The 22365-nt window shown below is 52.7% G+C and overlaps 1 protein-coding gene across 1 annotated transcript; it reads right to left on the reverse strand.

The window, feature by feature from the left end:
* Window positions 1-4565: 4565 nt before the first annotated feature.
* LOC124565991 lies at window positions 4566-15164 on the reverse strand. Its single transcript, XM_047131023.1, has 12 exons — window positions 15023-15164; window positions 13277-14787; window positions 12719-13194; window positions 10914-12186; window positions 9686-10858; window positions 9152-9406; window positions 8262-8855; window positions 7416-8171; window positions 7179-7342; window positions 6269-7125; window positions 5551-6179; window positions 4566-5501 (listed from the first exon to the last, which is right to left on the reverse strand). Exons 1-12 carry the CDS (start codon window positions 15162-15164, stop codon window positions 4566-4568), a joined length of 8766 nt encoding a protein of 2921 aa, XP_046986979.1.
* Between the last annotated feature and the right edge of the window lie 7201 nt (window positions 15165-22365).

The following is a 22365-nucleotide window of genomic DNA, read 5'->3' on the forward strand; positions in this document are numbered from 1 at the left end:
GTTTCCACAGTGGAATGAAAGGAGAGTAACGGAAAGTGTTTAATTTGCAAGTACATCAGACGAAAAAGTAGCTTTAGCGCGAGTTTGTGTAATCCGTTTTTCGGTTTGTATTTGCGTCTTTGAGTGCGTTTTTGCCTGGGACAGTAAGGTCGTATCGAGGTGAAATTTGTATGACGTACTGAGGTCGGTGGTCTCTTGGCGGTGTCAAAGTTTTAAGATTTGAAGTGAGGGCATCGAGGAGTTAGGGACGTTTATGCAGCGTATTTTGAGACGATGAGAAGAGACGCGCCGCGCCGCCTGGCCCAGTAAGTGTAGTTTGCTTTGATATAGGACCGTTTGGCGACGTAAAAAAATACTAGTTTCCACAGTGGAATGAAAGGAGAGTAACGGAAAGTGTTTAATTTGCAAGTACATCAGACGAAAAAGTAGCTTTAGCGCGAGTTTGTGTAATCCGTTTTTCGGTTTGTATTTGCGTCTTTGAGTGCGTTTTTGCCTGGGACAGTAAGGTCGTATCGAGGTGAAATTTGTATGACGTACTGAGGTCGGTGGTCTCTTGGCGGTGTCAAAGTTTTAAGATTTGAAGTGAGGGCATCGAGGAGTTAGGGACGTTTATGCAGCGTATTTTGAGACGATGAGAAGAGACGCGCCGCGCCGCCTGGCCCAGTAAGTGTAGTTTGCTTTGATATAGGACCGTTTGGCGACGTAAAAAAATACTAGTTTCCACAGTGGAATGAAAGGAGAGTAACGGAAAGTGTTTAATTTGCAAGTACATCAGACGAAAAAGTAGCTTTAGCGCGAGTTTGTGTAATCCGTTTTTCGGTTTGTATTTGCGTCTTTGAGTGCGTTTTTGCCTGGGACAGTAAGGTCGTATCGAGGTGAAATTTGTATGACGTACTGAGGTCGGTGGTCTCTTGGCGGTGTCAAAGTTTTAAGATTTGAAGTGAGGGCATCGAGGAGTTAGGGACGTTTATGCAGCGTATTTTGAGACGATGAGAAGAGACGCGCCGCGCCGCCTGGCCCAGTAAGTGTAGTTTGCTTTGATATAGGACCGTTTGGCGACGTAAAAAAATACTAGTTTCCACAGTGGAATGAAAGGAGAGTAACGGAAAGTGTTTAATTTGCAAGTACATCAGACGAAAAAGTAGCTTTAGCGCGAGTTTGTGTAATCCGTTTTTCGGTTTGTATTTGCGTCTTTGAGTGCGTTTTTGCCTGGGACAGTAAGGTCGTATCGAGGTGAAATTTGTATGACGTACTGAGGTCGGTGGTCTCTTGGCGGTGTCAAAGTTTTAAGATTTGAAGTGAGGGCATCGAGGAGTTAGGGACGTTTATGCAGCGTATTTTGAGACGATGAGAAGAGACGCGCCGCGCCGCCTGGCCCAGTAAGTGTAGTTTGCTTTGATATAGGACCGTTTGGCGACGTAAAAAAATACTAGTTTCCACAGTGGAATGAAAGGAGAGTAACGGAAAGTGTTTAATTTGCAAGTACATCAGACGAAAAAGTAGCTTTAGCGCGAGTTTGTGTAATCCGTTTTTCGGTTTGTATTTGCGTCTTTGAGTGCGTTTTTGCCTGGGACAGTAAGGTCGTATCGAGGTGAAATTTGTATGACGTACTGAGGTCGGTGGTCTCTTGGCGGTGTCAAAGTTTTAAGATTTGAAGTGAGGGCATCGAGGAGTTAGGGACGTTTATGCAGCGTATTTTGAGACGATGAGAAGAGACGCGCCGCGCCGCCTGGCCCAGTAAGTGTAGTTTGCTTTGATATAGGACCGTTTGGCGACGTAAAAAAATACTAGTTCCCACAGTGGAATGAAAGGAGAGTAACGGAAAGTGTTTAATTTGCAAGTACATCAGACGAAAAAGTAGCTTTAGCGCGAGTTTATGTAATGTAGGTGACGTGTCGTTTGATTCGTTGACGCATTAGATATTCCGCGCACGGCTTAGTGTACGCGGACCTCTCGCTGTCACTTGGTCGGAGTGGCCGCCTTATAACTGAACTGGGACCAAGCGGAGCGCAGCGGAGTCGCATTGCAAAGTCGCTTGCTAAGTCGGGCGGCCTGGGGGGGGAACAAAATGCATGCTGCCAAGCCGCCATCAGACACCCCAGCCCCCAAGCAGGTGGGCGGCACAGGCGGCAGTGTGCACTTGGTCGCCACCAATTATATTAGGGGCGCTTCACCCCCGCCTGACACGCCGCACTCTTATCGGATTTCCTGTTCTTAATTCTCTCCTGGAAACTTTCTGACTGCTGCCTCACATCACTGATTGTTGTTTAGTTATTTTTATGCACTCCAATTGACTGCGATTTTTGTGTGTGTGTTTGATCTGTAAATTTCTGTTTTGCCTGCTAAGTCGGGAAGCTAGCTCATCCTTGGAATCGCACCACGGCATATCGGCTGCGAGCTGCGAATTCCTACGAATGACGGGCCGCATTTTGTGCCCCTTAACCCCCCCCCCCACTTCCCCTATCGCAATACTGGACCGCGCTTTCCGGCGCATTCCGTCCTTGGCGTACAATGTGTCGGCTGCCCTGTGTCCCACGCTCTTCACACTTTCCTTTTTTTTTTTGTTGTTACAGTCTATAGAAATCCCTCCACGTTTTCGGCAGGCACTTCATCTGTAACACTATGTTATGTGAATGGGCGGCACAAGTTGCAGCGTTGATTTATGCGGCATTAGGCATGTCTAGCAGTACTGGTACGTCTGTTTCGCATCTACTGTATTACGGAGGATATCTTGCCTTCGATTCTCTTCTGACAACTTGTTAATTGGCGCCACACAGCACAGCTTATGGTACTGATTATTGTAATGCTCCAGTTGTCAGGAATTTCGATGCACCTGTTTGATCTGTACATTCCTGTTGTTGTCTTGACAGACAGCATGACTGATATTAGCCGCCACACCGACGAGTGTCTTTTATTCCAGCCACCATGTGGCTCGACTACCATTCTACACTTTGGTTTCCCCACTTTATTATTCAGTAGCGCCTACTGTTGTGGAAGTTCTTCCTTCTTGCCTCACCTCAGACTTAGTGCTTGTTTTCACCTTTTGAGTCTCCAGTTCACTGCCTGTACAGCGTTTTCGTGTGTTCTCAAATGTAGTAAACATACCATCTACACACTATGTATTTATATATTTATATATATTTTTCTCTATCCTCCTCCATTCACTTTACACTTATATTACCTGTTTCTTTCGATCCTTCCTCATTTCTCTCCGTCGTTTCCTCTTTGCCCGATACATCCTCCCTCTTCTCACCATGGCTTCCTTCTCCTCCTCTCATCCTTACCCATATTACTATCCTCTTCAACTCTCTCAAACATACTTTCCTCATACACTCCCTCCCTCCCTCCCTCCCTCCCTTCTTTCTACAAACTGCTTTTTCTCCTCCCCATCTCTTTTTTTCCGCATTACAGCATGCAAAGCAGTCTATTCAAGTTCTGTGGTTAATACACACAACTCCGCTGCAAAAGCATCTGTTACTGAACTTGCAAGAGATAGCTTGCATGGAGGAGTGACTGCTTACGCAAAACTTACTCTGCACATTTGAGATACTGTACATGCAAGAGTTGCAGCACACACTATTCATGTTCTATCAGCGAAAACTGCTAAACGTGAAATCCTTCCTATTCATATCAGTATATCTGTACTTGCAAGTGTTACTGTATGCAGAAAGGTTGCTGCAAATGAAACAGTTACTGAATGTACAATAGGTATGGCACTACAAGGTTAAACACATGGTCTACTACCCTTGCAAGTTGTGCTGTCCTCTCAAGGTGTGCTGTCCTCTTGAGCTGTCCTCTCTAGTTGAGCTATCCTCTCAAGTTGAGCTGTCCTCTCCAGTTGAGCAGTCCTCTCAAGTTGAGCTGTCCTCTCAAGTTGAGCTGTCCTCTCAAGTTGAGCTGTCCTCTCAAGTTGTGCTGTCCTCTCAAGTTGTGCTGTCCTCTCAAGTTGAGCTGTCCTCTCAAGTTGAGCTGTCCTCTCCAGTTGAGCAGTCCTCTCAAGTTGAGCTGTCCTCGCAAGCTCTGCTGTCCTTCCAAGCTGTGCTGTCCACGCAAGCTGTACTGTCCTCGCAAGCTGTGATGTCCTCGCAAGCTGTGCTGTCCTCGCAAGCTGTGCTGTCCTCGCAACCTGTGCTGTCCTCGCAACCTGTGCTGTCCTCGCAAGCTGTGCTGTCCTAGCAAGTTGAGCTGTCCTCTCAAGTAGTGCTGTCCTCTCAAGTTGAGCTGTCCTCTCAAGTTGAGCTGTCCTCTCAAGTTGAGCAGTCCTCTCCAGTTGAGCAGTCCTCTCAAGTTGAGCTGTCCTCTCAAGTTGAGCTGTCCTCTCCAGTTGAGCAGTCCTCTCCAGTTGAGCAGTCCTCTCAAGTTGAGCTGTCCTCGCAAGCTCTGCTGTCCTTCCAAGCTGTGCTGTCCGCGCAAGCTGTACTGTCCTCGCAAGCTGTGCTGTCCTCGCAAGCTGTGTTGTCCTCACAACCTGTGCTGCTTCGTAAGCCGTGCTGTCCTCGCAAGCCATGCAGACCTCGCAAGCGGTGCCGTCCTCGCAAGCCGTGATGTCCTCGCAAGCCATGCTGTCATGCTGTCCTCGCAAGCTGTGCTGTCCTTGCGAGCTTTGCTGTCCTCGCAAGCTGTGCTGTCCTCGCAAGTTGTGCTGTCCTCGCAAGTTGTGCTGTCCTCTCAAGTTGTGCTGTCCTCTCAAGTTGAGCTGTCCTCTCAAATTGAGCTGTCCTCTCAGGTTGAGCTATCCTCTCAAGTAAAGCTGTCTTCTTAAGTTGAGCTGTCCTCTCAAGTTGAGCTGTCCTCTCAAGTAGAGCTGTCCTCGCAAGTTGAGCTGTCCTCTCAAGTTGAGCTGTCCTCTCAAGTAGAGCTGTCCTCACAAGCTGTGCTGTCCTCGCAAGCTGTGCTGTCCTCTCAAGTTGAGCTGTCCTCTCAAGTAAAGATGTCTTCTTAAGTTGAGCTGTCCTCTCTAGATGTGCTGTCCTCTCAAGTTGAGCTGTCCTCTCAAATTGAGCTGTCCTCTCAGGTTGAGCTGTCCTCTCAAGTAAAGCTGCCTTCTTAAGTTGAGCTGTCTTCTCAAGTTGAGCTGTCCTCTCAAGTAGAGCTGTCCTCACAAGCTGTGCTGTCCTCGCAAGTTGAGCCGTCCTCTCAAGTTGAGCTGTCCTCTCAAGTTGAGCTGTCCTCTCTAGATGAGCTGTCCTCTCAAGTTGAGCTGTCCTCTCAAATTGAGCTGTCCTCTCAAGTTGAGCTATCCTCTCAACTTGAGCTGTCCTCTCTACTTGAGCTGTCCTCTCAAGTTGAGCTGTCCTCTCAAGTTGAGCTGACCTCTCAAGTTGAGCTGTCCTCTCAAAATGAGCTCTCTTCTCAAGTTGAGCTGTCCACTCTAGATGAGCTGTCCTCACAAGTTGAGCTGTCCTCTCGAGCTGTCCTCTCAGTTTGAGCTGTCCTCTCAAGTAAAGCTGTCTTCTCAAGTTGAGCTGTCCTCTCAACTTGAGCAGTCCTCTCAAGTTAAGCTGTCCTCGCAAGCTGTGCTGTCCTTGCAAGCTAAACTGTCCTCCCAACCTCTGTTGTCCTCGCAAGCCGTGCTGTCCTCGCTAGCCGTGCTGTCCTCAGAAGCCGTGCTGTCCTCGCAAGCTTTGCTGTCCTCGCAAGCTGTGCTGTCCTCGCAACCTGTGCTGTCCTCGGAAGCTGTGCTGTCCTCGCAAGCTGTGCTGTCCTCGCAAGTTGAGCTGTCCTCTCAAGTAGTGCTGTCCTCTCAAGTTGAGCTGTCCTCTCAAGTTGAGCTGTCCTCTCAAGTTGAGCTGTCCTCTCATGTTGAGCTGTCCTCTCAAGTTGAGCTGTCCTCTCAAGTTGTGCTGTCCTTTCAAGTTGTGCTGTCCTCTCAAGTTGAGCTGTCCTCTCCAGTTGAGCAGTCCTCTCAAGTTGAGCTGTCCTCGCAAGCTCTGCTGTCCTTCCAAGCTGTGCTGTCCGCGCTAGCTGTACTGTCCTCGCAAACTGTGAAGTCCTCGCAAGCTGTGCTGTCCTCGCAAGCTGGGCTGTCCTCACAACCTGTGCTGCTTCGCAAGCCGTGCTGTCCTCGCAAGCCATGCAGACCTCGCAAGCGGTGCCGTCCTCGCAAGCCGTGCTGTCCTCGCAAGCCATGCTGTCCTCGCAAGCTGTGCTGTCCTTGCGAGCTTTGCTGTCCTCGCAAGCTGTGCTGTCCTCGCAAGTTGTGCTGTCCTCGCAAGTTGTGCTGTCCTCTCAAGTTGTGCTGTCCTCTCAAGTTGAGCTGTCCTCTCACATTGAGCTGTCCTCTCAGGTTGAGCTGTCCTCTCAAGTAAAGCTGTCTTCTTAAGTTGAGCTGTCCTCTCAAGTTGAGCTGTCCTCTCAAGTAGAGCTGTCCTCGCAAGTTGAGCTGTCCTCTCAAGTTGAGCTGTCCTCTCAAGTAGAGCTGTCCTCACAAGCTGTGCTGTCCTCGCAAGCTGTGCTGTCCTCTCAAGTTGAGCTGTACTCTCAAGTAAAGATGACTTCTTAAGTTGAGCTGTCCTCTCTAGATGAGCTGTCCTCTCAAGTTGAGCTGTCCTCTCAAATTGAGCTGTCCTCTCAGGTTGAGCTGTCCTCTCAAGTAAAGCTGCCTTCTTAAGTTGAGCTGTCTTCTCAAGTTGAGCTGTCCTCTCAAGTAGAGCTATCCTCACAAGCTGTGCTGTCCTCGCAAGTTGAGCTGTCCTCTCAAGTTGAGCTGTCCTCTCAAGTTGAGCTGTCCTCTCAAGTTGAGCTGTCCTCTCTAGATGAGCTGTCCTCTCAAGTTGAGCTGTCCTCTCAAATTGAGCTGTCCTCTCAAGTTGAGCTGTCCTCTCAAATTGAGCTGTCCTCTCAGGTTGAGCTGTCCTCTCAGGTAAAGCTGTCTTCTTAAGTTGAGCTGTCCTCTCAAGTTGGGCTGTCCTCTCAAGTAGAGCTGTCCTCGCAAGCTGTGCTGTCCTCGCAAGCTGTGCCGTCCTCGCAAGCTGTGCTGTCCTCGCAAGCTGTGCTGTCCTCGCAAGCTGTGCTGTCCTCGCAAGCTGTGCTGTCCTCGCAAGCTGTGCTGTACTCGCAAACTGTGCTGTCCTCGCAAGCTGTGCTATCCTCACAAGCTGTGCTGTCCTCTCAAGTTGAGCTGTCCTCTCAAGTTGAACTTACTCTCAAGTTGAGCTGACCGCTCAAGTTGAGCTGACCTCTCAAGTTGAGCTGTCCTCTCAAGTTGAGCTCTCTTCTCAAGTAGAGCTGTCCACTCTAGATGAGCTGTCCTCACAAGTTGAGCTGTCCTCTCGAGCTGTCCTCTCAGGTTGAGCTGTCCTCTCAAGTAAAGCTGTCTTCTCAAGTTGAGCTGTCCTCTCAACTTGAGCAGTCCTCTCAAGTTAAACTGTCCTCGCAAGCTGTGCTGTCCTTGCAAGCTAAACTGTCCTCCCAACCTCTGTTGTCCTCGCAAGCCGTGCTGTCCTCGCTAGCCGTGCTGTCGTCAGAAGCCATGCTGTCCTCGTAAGCTTTGCTGTCCTCGCAAGCTTTGCTGTTCTCGCAAGCTTTGCTGTCTTCTCAAGGTGTGCTGTCTTCTCAAGTTGTGCAGTCCTCTCAAGTCGAGCTGTCCTCTCATGTTGAGTTGTCCTCTCAAGTTGAGCTGTCCTCACAAGCTGTAATGTCCTCGCAAGCTGTGCTGTCCTCGCAATCTGTGCTGTCCCTGCAAGCTGTGCTGTCCTCACAAGCAGTGCTGTCCTCACAAGCTGTGCTGTCCTCACAAGCTGTGCTGTCCTCACAAGCCGTGCTGTCCTCGCAAGCTGAGCTGTCCTCCCAACCTCTGCTGTCCTCGCAAGTCGTGCCGTCCTCGCTAGCCGTGCTGTCCTCAGAAGCCGTGCTGTCCTCGCAAGCTGTGCTGTCCTCGCAAACTTTGCTGTCCTAGCAAGCTTTGCTGTCCTCGCAAATTGTGCTGTCTTCTCAAGTTGTGCAGTCCTCTCAAGTTGAGCTGTCCTCTCAAGTTGAGCTGTTCTCTCAAGTTCAGCTGTCTTCTCAAGTTGAGCTTTCCTCTCAAGTTGAGCAGTCCGCTCAAGCTGAGGGGTCCTCGCAACCTGTGCTTTCCTCGCAAGCTGTGCTGTCTTTGCAAGCTGTGCTGTCCTCGCAAGCTGTGCTGTCCTCGCAAGCTGTGCTGTCCTCGCAAGCTGTGCTGTCCTCGCAAGCTGTGCTGTCCTCGCAAACTGTGCTGTCCTCGAAAGCTATGCTGTCCTCGCAAGCTGTGCTGTCCTTGGAAGCTGTGCTGTCCTCGCAACCTGTGCTGTCCTCGCAACCTGTGCTGTCCTCACAAGCCGTTCTCTCCTCGCAAGCTGTGCTGTCCTCGCAAGCTGTGCTGTCCTCGCAAGCTGTGCTGTCCTCGCAAGCTGTGGTGTCCTCGCAAGCTGTGCTGTCCTCGCAAGCTGTGCTGTCGTCTCAAGTTGAGCTGCCCTCTCAAGTTCAGTTCCCCTCTCAAGTTGAGCTGTCCTCTCAAGTTGAGCAGTCCTCTCAAGTTGAGCTGTCCTCCCAAGTTGAGCTGTCCTCTCAAGTTGAGCTGTGACGTTGAGCTGTCCTCTCAAGTTGAGCTGTCCTCTCAAGTTGAGCTGTCCTCTCAAGTTGAGCTGTCCTCTCAAGTTGAGCTGTCCCCTCAAGTTGAGCTGTCTTCTCAAGTTGAGCTGTCCACTCAAGTTGAGCTGTCTGCTCAAGTTGAGCTGTCCTCTCAAGCTGAGCTGTCCTCTCAAGTTGAGCTGTCCTCTCAAGTTGAACTGTCCTCGCAAGCCGTGCTGTCCTCGCAAGCTGTGCTTTCCTCGCAAGCTGAGCCATCCTCGCAAGCTGTGCTGTCCTCGCAAGCCATGCTGTTCTCGCAAGCTGTGCTGTTATCGAAAGCCGTGCTGTCTTTGCAAGCCGTGCTGTCATCGCAAGCCATGCTGTCCTCGCAAGCTTTGCTTTCCTCGCAAGCTTTGCTGTCCTCGGAAGCTGTGCTGTCCTCTCAAGTTGTGCTGTCCTCTCAAGTTGAGCTGTCCTCTCAAGTAGAGCTGTCCTCTCAAGTAGATCTGTCCTTTCAAGATGAGCTGTCCTCTCGAGCTGTCCTCGCAAGTTGAGCTGTCCTCTCAAGTTGAGCTGTCCTCTCAAGTTGAGCTGTCCTCTCAAGTTGAGCTGCCCTCTCTACTTGAGCTGTCCTCTCAAGTTGACCTGTCCTCTCAAGTTGAGCTGACCTCTCAAGTTGAGCTGTCCTCTCAAGTTGAGCTCTCTTCTCAAGTTGAGCTGTCCTCTCTAGATGACCTGTCCTCTCTAGATGAGCTGTCCTCTCAATTTGAGCTGTCCTCTCAAGTTGAGCTGTCCTCAGGTTGAGCTGTCCTCTCAAGTAAAGCTGTCTTCTCAAGTTGAGCTGTCCTCTCAAGTTGAGCAGCTCTCTCAAGTTAAGCTGTTCTCGCAAGGTGTGCTGTCCTTGCAAGCTAAACTGTCCTTCCAGCCTCTGCTGTGCTCGCAAGCCGTGCTGTCCTCGCTAGCCGTGCTGTCCTCAGAAGCCATGCTGTCCTCGCATGCTTTGCTGTCCTCGCAAGCTTTGCTGTTCTCGCAAGCTTTTCTGTCCTCGCAAGTTGTGCTGTCTTCTCAAGTTGGCAGTCCTCTCAAGTTGAACTGTCCCCTCATGTTGAGTTGTCCTCTGAAGTTGAGCTGTCCTCTCAAGTTGAGCTGTCCTCACAAGCTGTAATGTCCTCGCAAGCTGTGCTGTCCTCGCAAGCTGTGCTGTCCCTGCAAGCTGTGCTGTCCTCGCAAGCAGTGCTGTCCTCGCAAGCTGTGCTGTCCTCGCAAGCTGTGCTGTCCACGCAAGCTGAGCTGTCCTCCCAACCTCTGCTGCCCTCGCAAGACGTGCTGTCCTCGCTAGCCATGCTGTCCTCAGATGCCGTGCTGTCCTCGCAAGCTGTGCTGTCCTCGCAAACATTGCTGACATAGCAAGTTTAGCTGTCTTCGCAAATTGTGCTGTCTTCTCAAGTTGTGCAGTCCTCTCAAGTTGAGCTGTCCTCTCAAGTTGAGCTGTTCTCTCAAGTTGAGCTGTCCTCTCAAGTTGAGCTTTCCTCTCAAGTTGAGCAGTCCGCTCAAGTTGAGCTGTCCTCCCAAGTTGAGCTGTCCTCTCAAGCTGAGCTGTCTTCGCAACCTGTGCTTTCCTCGCAAGCCGTGCTGTCCTCGCAAGCTGTGCTGTCCTCGCAAGCTGTGCTGTCCTCGCAAGCTGTGCTGTCCTCGCAAGCTGTGCTGTCCTCGCAAGCTGTGCTGCCCTCGCAAGCTGTGCTGTCCTCGCAAGCTGTGCTGTCCTTGGAAGCTGTGCTGTCCTTGCAACCTGTGCTGTCCTTGCAACCTGTACTGTCCTAGCAAGCCGTTCTCTCCTCGCAAGCTGTGCTGTCCTCGCAAGCTGTGCTGTCCTCGCAAGCTGTGCTGTCCTCGCAAGCTGTGCTGTCCTCGCAAGCTGTGCTGTCCTCGCAAGCTGTGCTGTCCTCGCAAGCTGTGCTGTCGTCTCAAGTTGAGCTGCCCTCTCAAGTTCAGCTGCCCTCTCAAGTTGAGCTGTCCTCTCAAGTTGAGCTGTCCTCTCAAGTTCACCTGTGCTCTCAAATTGAGCTGTCAAGTTGAGCTGTACTCTCAAGTTGAGCTGTCCTCTCAAATTGAGCTGTCCTCTCAAGTTGAGCTGTCCTCTCAAGTTGAGCTGTGCTCGCAAGCTGTGCTGTCCTCGCAAGCTGTGCTGTCCTCGCAAGCCGTGCTGTCCTCGCAAGCTGTGCTGTCCTCGCAAGCCGTGCTGTCCTCGCAAGCCGTGCCGTCCTCGCAAGCTGTGCTGTCCTCGCAAGCTCTGCTGTCCACGCAAGCTGAGCTGTCCTCCCAACCTCTGCTGTCATCGCAAGTCGTGCTGTCCTCGCTAGCCGTGCTGTACTCAGAAGCCGTACTGTCCTCGCAAGCTGTTCTGCCCTCGCAAACTTTGCTGTCCTAGCAAGCTTTGCTGTCCTCGCAAATTGTGCTGTCTTCTCAAGTTGTGCAGTCCTCTCAAGTGGAGCTGTCCTCTCAAGTTGAGCTGTTCTCTCAAATTGAGCTGTCCTCTCAAGTTGAGCTTTCCTCTCAAGTTGAGCAGTCTGCTCAAGTTGAGCTGTCCTCTCAAGTTGAGCTGTCCTCTCAATCTGAGCTGTCCTCGCAAGCTGTGCTGTCCTCGCAAGCTGTGCTGTCCTCGCAAGCTGTGCTGTCCTCGCAAGCTGTGCTGTCCTCGCAAGCTGCGCTGTCCTCGCAAGCTGTGCTGTCCTCACAAGCTGTGCTGTCCTCACAAGCTTTGCTGTCCTTGGAAGCTGTGCTGTCCTTGCAACCTGTGCTGTCCTCGCAACCTGTGCTGTCCTCGCAAGCCGTTCTCTCCTCGCAAGCTGTGCTGTCCTCGCAAGCTGTGCTGTCCTCGCAAACTGTGCTGTCCTTGCAAAATGTGCTGTCCTCGCAAGCTGTGCTGTCCTCGCAAGCTGTGCTGTCGCCTCAAGTTGAGCTGCCCTCTCAAGTTCAGCTGCCCTCTCAAGTTGAGCTGTCCTCTCAAGTTGAGCTGTCCTCTCAAGTTGGGCTGTCCTCTGAAGTTGAGCTGTCCTCTCAAGTTGAGCTTTCCTCTCAAGTTGAGCAGTCCGCTCAAGTTGAGCTGTCCTCTCAAGTTGAGCTGTCCTCTCAAGCTGAGCTGTCCTCGCAACCTGTGCATTCCTCGCAAGCTGTGCTGTCCTCGCAAGCTGTGCTGTCCTCGCAAGCTGTGCTGTCCTTGCAAGCTGTGCTGTCCTCGCAAGCTGTGCTGTCCTCACAAGCTGTGCTGTCCTTGCAAGCCGTGCTGTCCTCGCATGCCGTGCTGTCCTTGCAAGCTGTGCTGTCCTCGTCAGCTTTGCTGTCCTCGCAAGTTGTGCTTTCCTCTCAAGTAGTGCTTTCCTCTTAAGTAGTGCAGTCCCCTCAAGTTGAGCTGTCTTCTCAAGTTGAGCTGTCCACTCAAGTTGAGCTGTCTGCTCAAGTTGAGCTGTCCTCTCAAGCTGAGCTGTCCTCTCATGTTGAGCTGTCCTCTCAAGTTGAACTGTCCTCGCAAGCTGTGCTGTCCTTGCAAGCTGTGCTGTCCTCGCAAGCTGTGCTGTCCTCGAAAACTGTGCTGCCCTTCGCAAGCTGTGCTTTCCTCGCAAGCTGTGCTGTCCTCGCAAGCTGTGCTTTCCTCGCAAGCTGACCCGTCCTCACAATCTGTGCTGTTCTCGCAAGCCGTGCTGTTCTCGCAAGCTATGCTGTCATCGGAAGCCGTGCTGTCTTCGCAAGCCGTGCTGTCATCGCAATCCGTGCTGTCCTCGCAAGCTTTGCTTTCCTGGCAAGCTTTCCTGTCCTCGGAAGCTGTGCTGTCCTCTCAAGTTGTGCTGTCCTCTCAAGTTGAGCTGTCCTCTCAAGTTGAGCTGTCCTCTCAAGTTGAGCTGTCGTATCAAGATGAGCTGTCCTCTCAAGTTGAGCTGTCCTCTCAAGTTGAGCTGTCCTCTCAAGTTGAGCTGTCCTCTCTCGATGAGCAGTCCTCTCTAGATGTGCTGTCCTCACAAGTTGTGCTGTCCTCTCAAGTTGAGCTGTCCTCTCAAGTTGAGCAGTCCTCTCAGGTTGAGCTGTCCTCGCAAGCTGTGCTGTCATCGCAAGCTAAGCTGTCCTCCCAACCTCTGCTGTCCTCGCAAGCCGTGAGGTCCTCGCTAGCCATGCTGTCCTCAGAAGCCGTGCTGACCTCTCACGCTTTGCTGTCCTCGCAAGCTTTGCTGTTCTCGCAAGCTTTGCTGTCCTCGCAAGTTGTGCTATCTTCTCAAGTCGTACAGTCCGCTCAAGTTGAACGGTCCTCTCAAGTTTAGCTGTTATCTCAAGCTGAGCTGTCCTCGCAACCTCTGCTTTCCTCGCAAGCTCTGTTGCCCTCGCAAGCTGTGCTGTCCTCGCAAGCTGTGCTGTCCTCGCAAGCTGTGCTGTCGTCGCAAGCTGTGCTGTCCTCGCAAGCTGTGCTGTCCTCGCAAGCTGTGCTGTCGTCTCAAGTTGAGCTGCCCTCTCAAGTTCAGCTGCCATCTCAAGTTGAGCTGTCGTCTCAAGTTGAGCTGTCCTCTGAAGTTGAGCTGTCCTCTCAAGTTGAGCTGTCAAGTTGAGCTTTCCTCTCAAGTTGAGCTGTCCTCTCAAGTTGAGCTGTCCTCTAAAATTGAGCTGTCCTCGCAAGCTGTGCTGTCTTCGCAAGCTGTGCTGTCCTCTCAAGCCGTGCTGTCCTCGCAAGCCGTGTGGTCCTCGCAAGCTGTGCTGTCCTTACAAGCCGTGCTGTGCTCGCAAGCCGTGCTATCCTCGCAAGCCGTGCTGTCCTCGCAAGCCGTGCTGTCCTTGCAAGCTGTGCTGTCCTCGCCAGCTTTGCTGTCCTCGCAAGTTGTGCTTTCCTCTCAAGTAGTGCTTTCCTCTTAAGTAGTGCTGTCCCCTCAAGTTGATCTGTCTTCTCAAGTTGAGCTGTCCACTCAAGTTGAGCTGTCTGCTCAAGTTGAGCTGTCCTCTCAAGCTGAGCTGTCCTCTCAAGTTGAGCTGTCCTCTCAAGTTGAGCTGTCCTCTCAAGTTGAGCTGTCCTCTCAAGTTGAGCTGTCCTCTCAAGTTGAGCTGTCCTCACAACTTGAGCTGTCCTCTCAAGTTGAGCTGTCCTCTCAAGTTGAGCTGTCCTCTCAAGTTGAGCTGTCTTCTCAAGTTGAACTGTCCTCTCAAGCTGAGCAGTCCTCGCAACCAGTGCTTTCCTCGCAAGCTGTGCTGTCCTCGCAAGCTGTGCTGTCCTCGCAAGCTGTGCCTTCCTCGCAAGCTGTGCTGTCCTCGCAAGCTGTGCTGTCCTCGCAAACTGTGCTGTCCTCGCAAGCTTTGCAGTCCTCGCAAGCTGTGCTGTCCTTGGAAGCTGTGCTGTCCTCGCAACCTGTGCTGTCCTCGCAACCTGTGCTGTCCTCCCAAGCCGTTCTCTCCTCGCAAGCCGTGCCGTCCTCACAAGCAATGCTGTCCTCGCAAGCCATGCTGTCTTCGCAAGCCGTACTTTCCTTGCAAGCTTTGCTGTCCTTGCAAGCTGTGCTGTCCTCGCAAGCTGTGCAGTCTTCGCAAGCTGTGCTGTCCTCGCAAGCTGTGCTGTCGTCTCAAGTTGACCTGCCCTCTCAAGTTCAGCTGTCCTCACAAGCCGTGCTGTCCTCGCAAGCTGTGCTGTCCTCGCAAGCTGTGCTGTCCTCAAGAGCTGTGCTGTCCTCGCAAGCTGTGCTGTCCTCTCAAGTTGAGCTGTCTTCTCAAGTTGAGCAGTCCTCTCAACCGGAGCTATCCTCTGAAGTTGAGCTGTCCTCTCAAGTTGAGGTGTCCTCTCAAGTTGTGCTGTCCTCGAAAGTTGAGCTGTCTCAGCTGTCCTCGCAAGCCGTGCTGTCCTCGCAAGCTGTGCTGTCCTCGCAAGCTGTGCTGTCCTTGAAAGCTGTGCTGTCCTCACAAGCTGTGCTTTCCTCGCAAGTTGTGCTGTGCTCGCAAGCTGTGCTGTCCTTGCAAGCTGTCCTGTCCTGGCAAGCTGTGCTGTTCTCGCAAACTGTGCTGTCCTCGCAAGCTGTGCTGTTCTCGGAAGCTTTGCTGTCCTCGCAATCTGTGCTGTCCTTGCAACCTGTGCTGTCCTCGCAAGCCGTTCTCTCCTCACTAGCCGTGCTGTCCTTGCAAGCCATTCTGTCCTCGCAAGGCGTGCTGTCCTTGCAAGCCGTGCTGTCCTCGCAAGCCATGCTGTCCTTGTAAGCTTTGCTGTGCTCTCCTTGCATGCTGTGTTGTCCTCGCAAGCTGTGCTGTCGTCGCTAGCTCTGCTGTCGTCTCAAGTTGAGCTGCCCTCTTAAGTTCAGCTGCCCTCCCAAGTTGCGCTGTCCTCTCAAGTTGAGTTGTCCTTTCAAGTTGATCTGTCCTCTCAAGTTGAGCAGTCCTCTCAAGTTGAGCTGTCAAGTTAAACTGTCCTCTCAAGTTGAGCTGTCCTCTCAAGTTGAGCTGTCCTCGCAAGCTCTGCCGTCCTCGAAAGCTGTACTGTCCGCGCAAGCTGTGCTCTCCTCGCAAGCCTTGCTGTCCTCGCAAGCCGTGCTGTCCTCGCAAGCTGTGCTGTCCTCGCAAGCCGTGCTATCCTCGCAAGCCGTGCTGTCCTCACAAGCCGTGCTGTCCTCGCAAGCCATGCTGTCCTCGCAAGTTGTGCTGTCCTCGCAAGCCGGCTGTCCTCGCAAGCCATGCTGTCCGCGCAAGCCAAGCTGTCCTCGCAAGTCGTGCTGTCCTCGCAAGCCGTGCTGTCCTCGCAAGCTTTGCTGTCATCGCAAGCTGTGCTGTCCTTGCATGCTGTGTTGTCCTCGCAAGCTGTGCTGTCCTCGCTAGCTCTGCTGTCGTCTCAAGTTGAGCTGCCCTCGTAAGTTCAGCTGACCTCTCAAGTTGAGCTGTCCTCTCGTTGAATTGTCCTCTCAAGTTGATCTGTCCTCTCAAGTTGAGCTCTCCTCTCAAGTTCAGCTGTCAAGTTGAGCTGTCCTCTCAAGTTGAGCTGTCCTCTCAAGTTGAGGTGTCCTCTCAAGTAAGGCTGTCCTCTCAAGTTCAGCTGTCCTTCAAGTTGAGCTGTCCTCTCAACTTGAGCTGTCCTCTCTACATGAGCTGTCCTCGCAAGCTGTGCTGTCCTCGCAAGCTGTGCTGTCCTTGAAAGCTGTGCTGTCCTCGCAAACTGTGCTGTCCTCGGATGCCGTGCTGTCCTCAAAAGCCGTGCTGTCCTCGCAAGATGTGCCATCCTCGCAAGCCGTGCTGTCGTCGCAATCCGTGCTGTGCTCACAAGCCGTGCTGTCCTCGCAAGCTTTGCTGTCGGCGCAAGCTCTGCTGTTCGCGCAAGCTTTGCTGTCCGCCCAAGTTGTGCTGTCCTCGCAAGTTGTGCTGTCCTCTCAAGTTGTGCTGTCCTCTCTAGTTGAGGTGTCCTCTCAAGTTGAGCTGTCGTCTCACGTGGAGCTGTCCTCTCAAGTTGAGCTGTCCTCTCAAGTTGAGCTGTCCTCTCAAGTTGAGCTGTTCTCTCAAGTTGAGCTGTTCTCTCAAGTTGAGCTGTCCTCTCAAGTTGAGCTGTCCTCTCTAGTTGAGCTGTCCTCTCTAGTTGAGCTGTCGTCTCACGTGGAGCTGTCCTCTCAAGTTGAGCTGTTCTCTTAAGTTGAGATGTCCTCTCAAGTTGAGCTGTCCTCTCAAGTTGAGCTGTCCTCTCAAGTTGAGCTGTCCTCGCAAGCTCTGCTGTCCTCGCAAGCTGTGCTGTCCACGTAAGCCGTGCTTTCCTCGCAAGCCGTGCTTTCCTCGCAAGCCGTGCTGTCCTCGCAAGCCGTGCTGTCCTCGCAGTCCGTGCTGTCCTCGCAAGCCATGCTGTCCTCGCAAGCCGAGCTGTCCTCGCAAGCCATGCTGTCCTCGCAAGCTGTGCTGTCTTCGCAAGCTTTGCTATCCTCGCAAGTTGTGCTTTCCTCTCAAGTAGTGCTTTTCTCTCAAGTTGAGCTGTCTTCTAAAGTTGAGCTGTCCTCTCAAGTTGAGCTGTCCGCTCAAGTTGAGCTGTCCTCTCAAGCTGAGCTGCCTCTCAAGTTGAGCTGTCCTCTGAAGATGAACTGTCTTCTCAAGTTGAACTGTCCTCGCAAGCTGTCATGTCCTCGCAAGCTGTGCAGTCCTCGCAAGCTGTGCCGTCCTCGCAAGCTGTGCCGTCCTCGCAAGCTGTGCTGTCCTCGCAACCTGTGCTGTCCTCGCAAGCTGTGCTGTCCTCGCAAGCTGTACTGTCCTCGCAAGCTGTGCAGTCCTCGCAAGCTGTGCTGTCCTCGAAAGCTGTGGTGTCCTCGAAACCTGTGCTGTCCTCACAAGCTATGCTGTCCTCGCAAGCCGTGCTGTCCTCGCAAGCCGTGCTGTCCTCGCAAGCTGTTCTGTCCTCGCAAGCTTTGCTGTCCTCGCAAGTTGTGCTTACCTCTCAAGTAGTGCTGTCCTCTCAAGTTGAGCTGTCTTCTCAAGATGAGCTGTCCTCTCAAGTTGAGCTGTCCTCCCAAGTTGAGCTGTCCTCTCAAGTTGAGCTGTCCTCTCAAGTTGTGCTGTCCTCTCAAGTTGAGCTATCCTCTCAAGTTGAGGTGTCCTCTCAAGTTGAGCTGTCCTCTCAAGTTGAGCTGTCCTCTCAAGTTAACCTGTCCTCTTAAGTTGAGCTGTCCTCTCAAGTTGAGCTGTCCTCTCAAGTTGAGCTGTCCTCTCAAGATGAGCTGTCGTTTCAAGTTGAGCTGTCCTCTTAAGTTGAGCTGACCTCTTAATTTGAGCTGTATTCTCAAGTTGAGCTGTCCTCTGAAGTTGAGCTGTCCTCTCGTTGAGCTGTCCTTGCAAGGTGTGCTGTCCTCGCAAGCTGTGCTGTCCTCACAAGCTGTGCTGTCCTCGCAAACCGTGCTGTCCTTGCAAGCCGTGCTGTCCTCGCAAGCCGTGCTTTCCTCGCAGGCCGTGCTGTCCTCGCAAGCCGTGCTGTCATTGCAAGCCGCACTGTTCTCGAAACCCATGTTGTCCTCGCAAGCTGTGCTGTCCTCGCAAGCTTTGCTGTCCTCGCAAGTTGTGCTTTCCTCTCAAGTAGTGCTTTCCTCTCAAGTAGTGCTGTCCTCTCAATTTGAGCTGTCTTCTCAAGTTGAACTGTCCTCTCAAGTTGAGCTGTCCCCTCAAGTTGAGTTGTCCTCTCAAGCTGTGCTGTCCTCTAAAGTTGAGCTGTCCTCTCAAGTTGAGCTGTCCTCTCAAGTTGAACTGTCCTCGCAAGCTGTGATGTCCTCACAAGCTGTGCCGTCCTCGCAAGCTGTGCTGTCCTCACAAGCTGTGCTGTCCTCGCAAGCTGTGCTGTCCTCGCAAGCTGTGCTGTCCTCGCGAGCTGTGCTGTCCTTGCAAGCCGCGCTGTCCTGGCAAGCCGTGCTGTCCTCGCAAGCCGTGCTGTCCTCGCAGGCCATGCTGTCCTCGCAAGCCATGCTGTCCTCGCAAGCCGTGCTGTCCTCGCAAGCCTTGCTGTCCTCGCAAGCCTTGCTTTCCTCACAAGCTGTGCTGTCCTCGCAAGCTTTGCTGTCCTCCCAATTTGTGCTTTCCTCTCAAGTAGTGCTTTCCTCTCAAGTAGTGCTGTCCACTCAAGTTGAGCTGTCTTCTCAAGTTGAACTGTCCTCTCAAGTTGACTTGTCCACTCAAGTTGAGCTGTCCTCTCAAGCTGAGCTGTCCTCTCAATTTGAGCTGTCCTCTCACGTTGAACTGTCCTCTGAAGTTAAACTGTCCTCGCAAGCTGTGATGTCCTCGCAAGCTGTGCTGTCCTCGCAAGCTGTGCCGTCCTCGCAAGCTGTGCTGTCCTCGCAAGCTGTGCTGTCCTCGCAACCTGTGCTGTCCTTGCAAGCTGTGCTGTCCTCGCAAGCTGTGCTGTCCTTGCAACCTGTGCTGTCCTCGCAAGCTGTGCTGTCCTCGTAAGCTATGCTGTCCTCGCAAGCCGTGCAGTCCTCGCAAGCTGTGCTGTCCTTGAAAGTTGTGCTGTCCTCGCAACCTGTGCTGTCCTCGCAAGCTATGCTGTCATAGCAAGCCGTGCTGCCCTCGCAAGCCGTGCTGTCCTCACAAGCTGTGCTGTCCTCGCAAGTTGTGCTTTCCTCTCAAGTAGTGCTTTCCTCTCAAGTAGTGCTGTCCTCTCAAGTTGAGCTGTCTTCTCAAGTTGAGCTGTCCTCTCAAGTTGAGCTGTCCGCTCAAGTTGAGCTGTCCTCTCAAGTTGAGCTGTCCGCTCAAGTTGAGCTGTCCTCTCAAGCTGAGCTGCCTCTCAAGTTGAGCTGTCCTCTGAAGATGAACTGTCTTCTCAAGTTGAACTGTCCTCGCAAGCTGTGATGTGCTCGCAAGCTGTGCAGTCCTCGCAAGCTGTGCCGTCCTCGCAAGCTGTGCCGTCCTCGCAAGCTGTGCTGTCCTCGCAACCTGTGCTGTCCTCGCAAGCTGTGCTGTGCTCGCAAGCTGTGCTGTCCTCGCAAGCTGTGCAGTCCTCGCAAGCTGTGCTGTCCTCGAAAGCTGTGCTGTCCTCGAAACCTGTGCTGTCCTCGCAAGCTATGCTGTCCTCGCAAGCCGTGCTGTCCTCGCAAGCCGTGCTATCCTCGCAAGCTGTTCTGTCCTCGCAAGCTTTGCTGTCCTCGCAAGTTGTGCTTACCTCTCAAGTAGTGCTGTCCTCTCAAGTTGAGCTGTCTTCTCAAGATGAGCTGTCCTCTCAAGTTGAGCTGTCCTCCCAAGTTGAGCTGTCCTCTCAAGTTGAGCTGTCCTCTCACGTTGTGCTGTCCTCTCAAGTTGAGCTGTCTTCTCAAGATGAGCTGTCCTCTCAAGTTGAGCTGTCCTCCCAAGTTGAGCTGTCCTCTCAAGTTGAGCTGTCCTCTCAAGTTGAGCTGTCCTCTCAAGATGAGCTGTCGTTTCAAGTTGAGCTGTCCTCTGAAGTTGAGCTGTCCTCTCAAGTTGAGCTGTCCTTGCAAGCTGTGCTGTCCTCGCAAGCTGTGCTGTCCTCACAAGCTGTGCTGTTCTCGCAACCCATGCTGTCCTCGCAAGCTGTGCTGTCCTCGCAAGCTTTGCTGTCCTCGCAAGTTGTACTTTCCTCTCAAGTAGTGCTTTCCTCTCAAGTAGTGCTGTCCTCTCAATTTGAGCTGTCTTCTCAAGTTGAACTGTCCTCTCAAGTTGAGCTGTCCCCTCAAGTTGAGTTGTCCTCTCAAGCTGAGCTGTCCTCTAAAGTTGAGCTGTCCTCTCAAGTTGAACTGTCCTCTCAAGTTGAACTGTCCTCGCAAGCTGTGATGTCCTCACAAGCTGTGCCGTCCTCGCAAGCTGTGCTGTCCTCACAAGCGGTGCTGTCCTCGCAAGCTGTGCTGTCCTCGCAAGCTGTGCTGTCCTCGCAAGTTGTGCTGTCCTTGCAAGCCGTGCTGTCCTCGCAAGCCTTGCTGTCCTCGCAAGCCTTGCTGTCCTCACAAGCTGTGCTGTCCTCGCAAGCTTTGCTGTCCTCCCAATTTGTGCTTTCCTCTCAAGTAGTGCTTTCCTCTCAAGTAGTGCTGTCCACTCAAGTTGAGCTGTCTTCTCAAGTTGAACTGTCCTCTCAAGGTGACTTGTCCGCTCAAGTTGAGCTGTCCTCTCAAGCTGAGCTGTCCTCTCAATTTGAGCTGTCCTCTCACGTTGAACTGTCCTCTGAATTTGAACTGTCCTCGCAAGCTGTGATGTCCTCGCAAGCTGTGCTGTCCTCGCAAGCTGTGCCGTCCTCGCAAGCTGTGCTGTCCTGGCAAGCTGTGCTGTCCTCGCAACCTGTGCTGTCCTTGCAAGCTGTGCTGTCCTCGCAAGCTGTGCTGTCCTTGCAACCTGTGCTGTCCTCGCAAGCTGTGCTGTCCTCGTAAGCTATGCTGTCCTCGCAAGCTGTGCAGTCCTCGCAAGCTGTGCTGTCCTTGAATGTTGTGCTGTCCTCGCAACCTGTGCTGTCCTCGCAAGCTATGCTGTCATAGCAAGCCGTGCTGCCCTCGCAAGCCGTGTTGTCCTCACAAGCTGTGCTGTCCTCGCAAGTTGTGCTTTCCTCTCAAGTAGTGCTTTCCTCTCAATAAGTGCTGTCCTCTCAAGTTGAGCTGTCTTCTCAAGTTGAGCTGTCCTCTCAAGTTGAGCTGTCCGCTCAAGTTGAGCTGTCCTCTTAAGTTGAGCTGTCCTCTCAAGTTGAGCTGTCCTCTCAAGTTGAGCTGTCCTCTAAAGATGAGCTGTCGTTTCAAGTTGAGCTGTCCTCTGAAGTTGAGCTGTCCTCTCAAGTTGAGCTGTCCTTGCAAGCTGTGCTGTCCTCGCAAGCTGTGCTGTCCTCACAAGCTGTGCTGTTCTCGCAACCCATGCTGTCCTCGCAAGCTGTGCTGTCCTCGCAAGCTTTGCTGTCCTCGCAAGTTGTGCTTTCCTCTCAAGTAGTGCTTTCCTCTCAAGTAGTGCTGTCCTCTCAATTTGAGCTGTCTTCTCAAGTTGAACTGTCCTCTCAAGTTGAGCTGTCCCCTCAAGTTGAGTTGTCCTCTCAAGCTGAGCTGTCCTCTAAATTTGAGCTGTCCTCTCAAGCTGAGCTGTCCTCTCAATTTGAGCTGTCCTCTCACGTTGAACTGTCCTCTGAAGAGGAACTGTCCTCGCATGCTGTGATGTCCTCGCAAGTTGTGCTGTCCTCGCAAGCTGTGCCGTCCTCGCAAGCTGTGCTGTCCTGGCAAGCTGTGCTGTCCTCGCAACCTGTGCTGTCCTTGCAAGCTGTGCTGTCCTCGCAAGCTGTGCTGTCCTTGCAACCTGTGCTGTCCTCGCAAGCTGTGCTGTCCTCGTAAGCTATGCTGTCCTCGCAAGCTGTGCAGTCCTCGCAAGCTGTGCTGTCCTTGAATGTTGTGCTGTCCTCGCAACCTGTGCTGTCCTCGCAAGCTATGCTGTCATAGCAAGCCGTGCTGCCCTCGCAAGCCGTGTTGTCCTCACAAGCTGTGCTGTCGTCGCAAGTAGTGCTTTCCTCTCAAGTAGTGCTTTCCTCTCAAGTAGTGCTGTCCTCTCAAGTTGAGCTGTCTTCTCAAGTTGAGCTGTCCTCTCAAGTTGAGCTGTCCGCTCAAGTTGAGCTGTCCTATCAAGCTGAGCTGTCCTCTCTAATTGAGCTGTCCTCTCAAGTTGAGCTGTCCTCTCAAGTTGAGCTGTCCTCTCAAGTTGAGCTGTCCTCGCAAGCTGTGCTGTCCTCACAAGCTGTGCTGTCCTCGCAAGCTGTGCTGTCCTCGCAAGCCCTGCTTTCCTCGCAAGCCGTGCTGTCTTCGCAAGCCATGCTGTCCTCGCCGGCCGTGCTGTCCTCGCAAGCCGTGCTGTCCTCGCAAACCGTGCTGTCCTCACAAGCTGTGCTGTCCTCGCAAGTTGTGCTTTCCTCTCAAGTAGTGCTTTGCTCTCAAGTAGTGCTGTCCTCTCAAGTTGAGCTGTCTTCTCAAGTTAAGCTGTCCTCTCAATTTGAGCTGTCCCCTCAAGTTGAGCTGTCCTCTCAAGCTGAGCTGTCCTCTCAAGTTGAGCTTTCGTCTCAAGTTGAGCTGTCCTCTCAAGTTGAATTGTCCTCGCAAGCTGTGATGTCCTCGCAAGCTGTGCCATCCTCGCAAGCTTTCCTGTCCTCACAAGCTGTGCTGTCCTCGCAAGCTGAACTGTCCTCGCAAGCTGTCCTGTCCTTTCAAGCCGTGCCATCCTCACAAGCTGTGCTGTCCTCGCAAGCTGTGCTGTCCTCGCAACCTGTGCTGTCCTCGCAAGTTGTGCTTTCCTCTCAAGTAGTGCTTTCCTCTCAAGTAGTGCTGTCCTCTCAAGTTGAGCTGTCTTCTCAAGTTGAGCTGTCCTCTCAAGTTGAGCTGTCCGCTCAAGTTGAGCTGTCCTCTCAAG

This window comes from Schistocerca americana, unplaced genomic scaffold, assembly GCF_021461395.2.
Source record: "Schistocerca americana isolate TAMUIC-IGC-003095 unplaced genomic scaffold, iqSchAmer2.1 HiC_scaffold_1366, whole genome shotgun sequence".
Classification (NCBI taxonomy): Eukaryota; Metazoa; Arthropoda; class Insecta; order Orthoptera; family Acrididae; genus Schistocerca; species Schistocerca americana.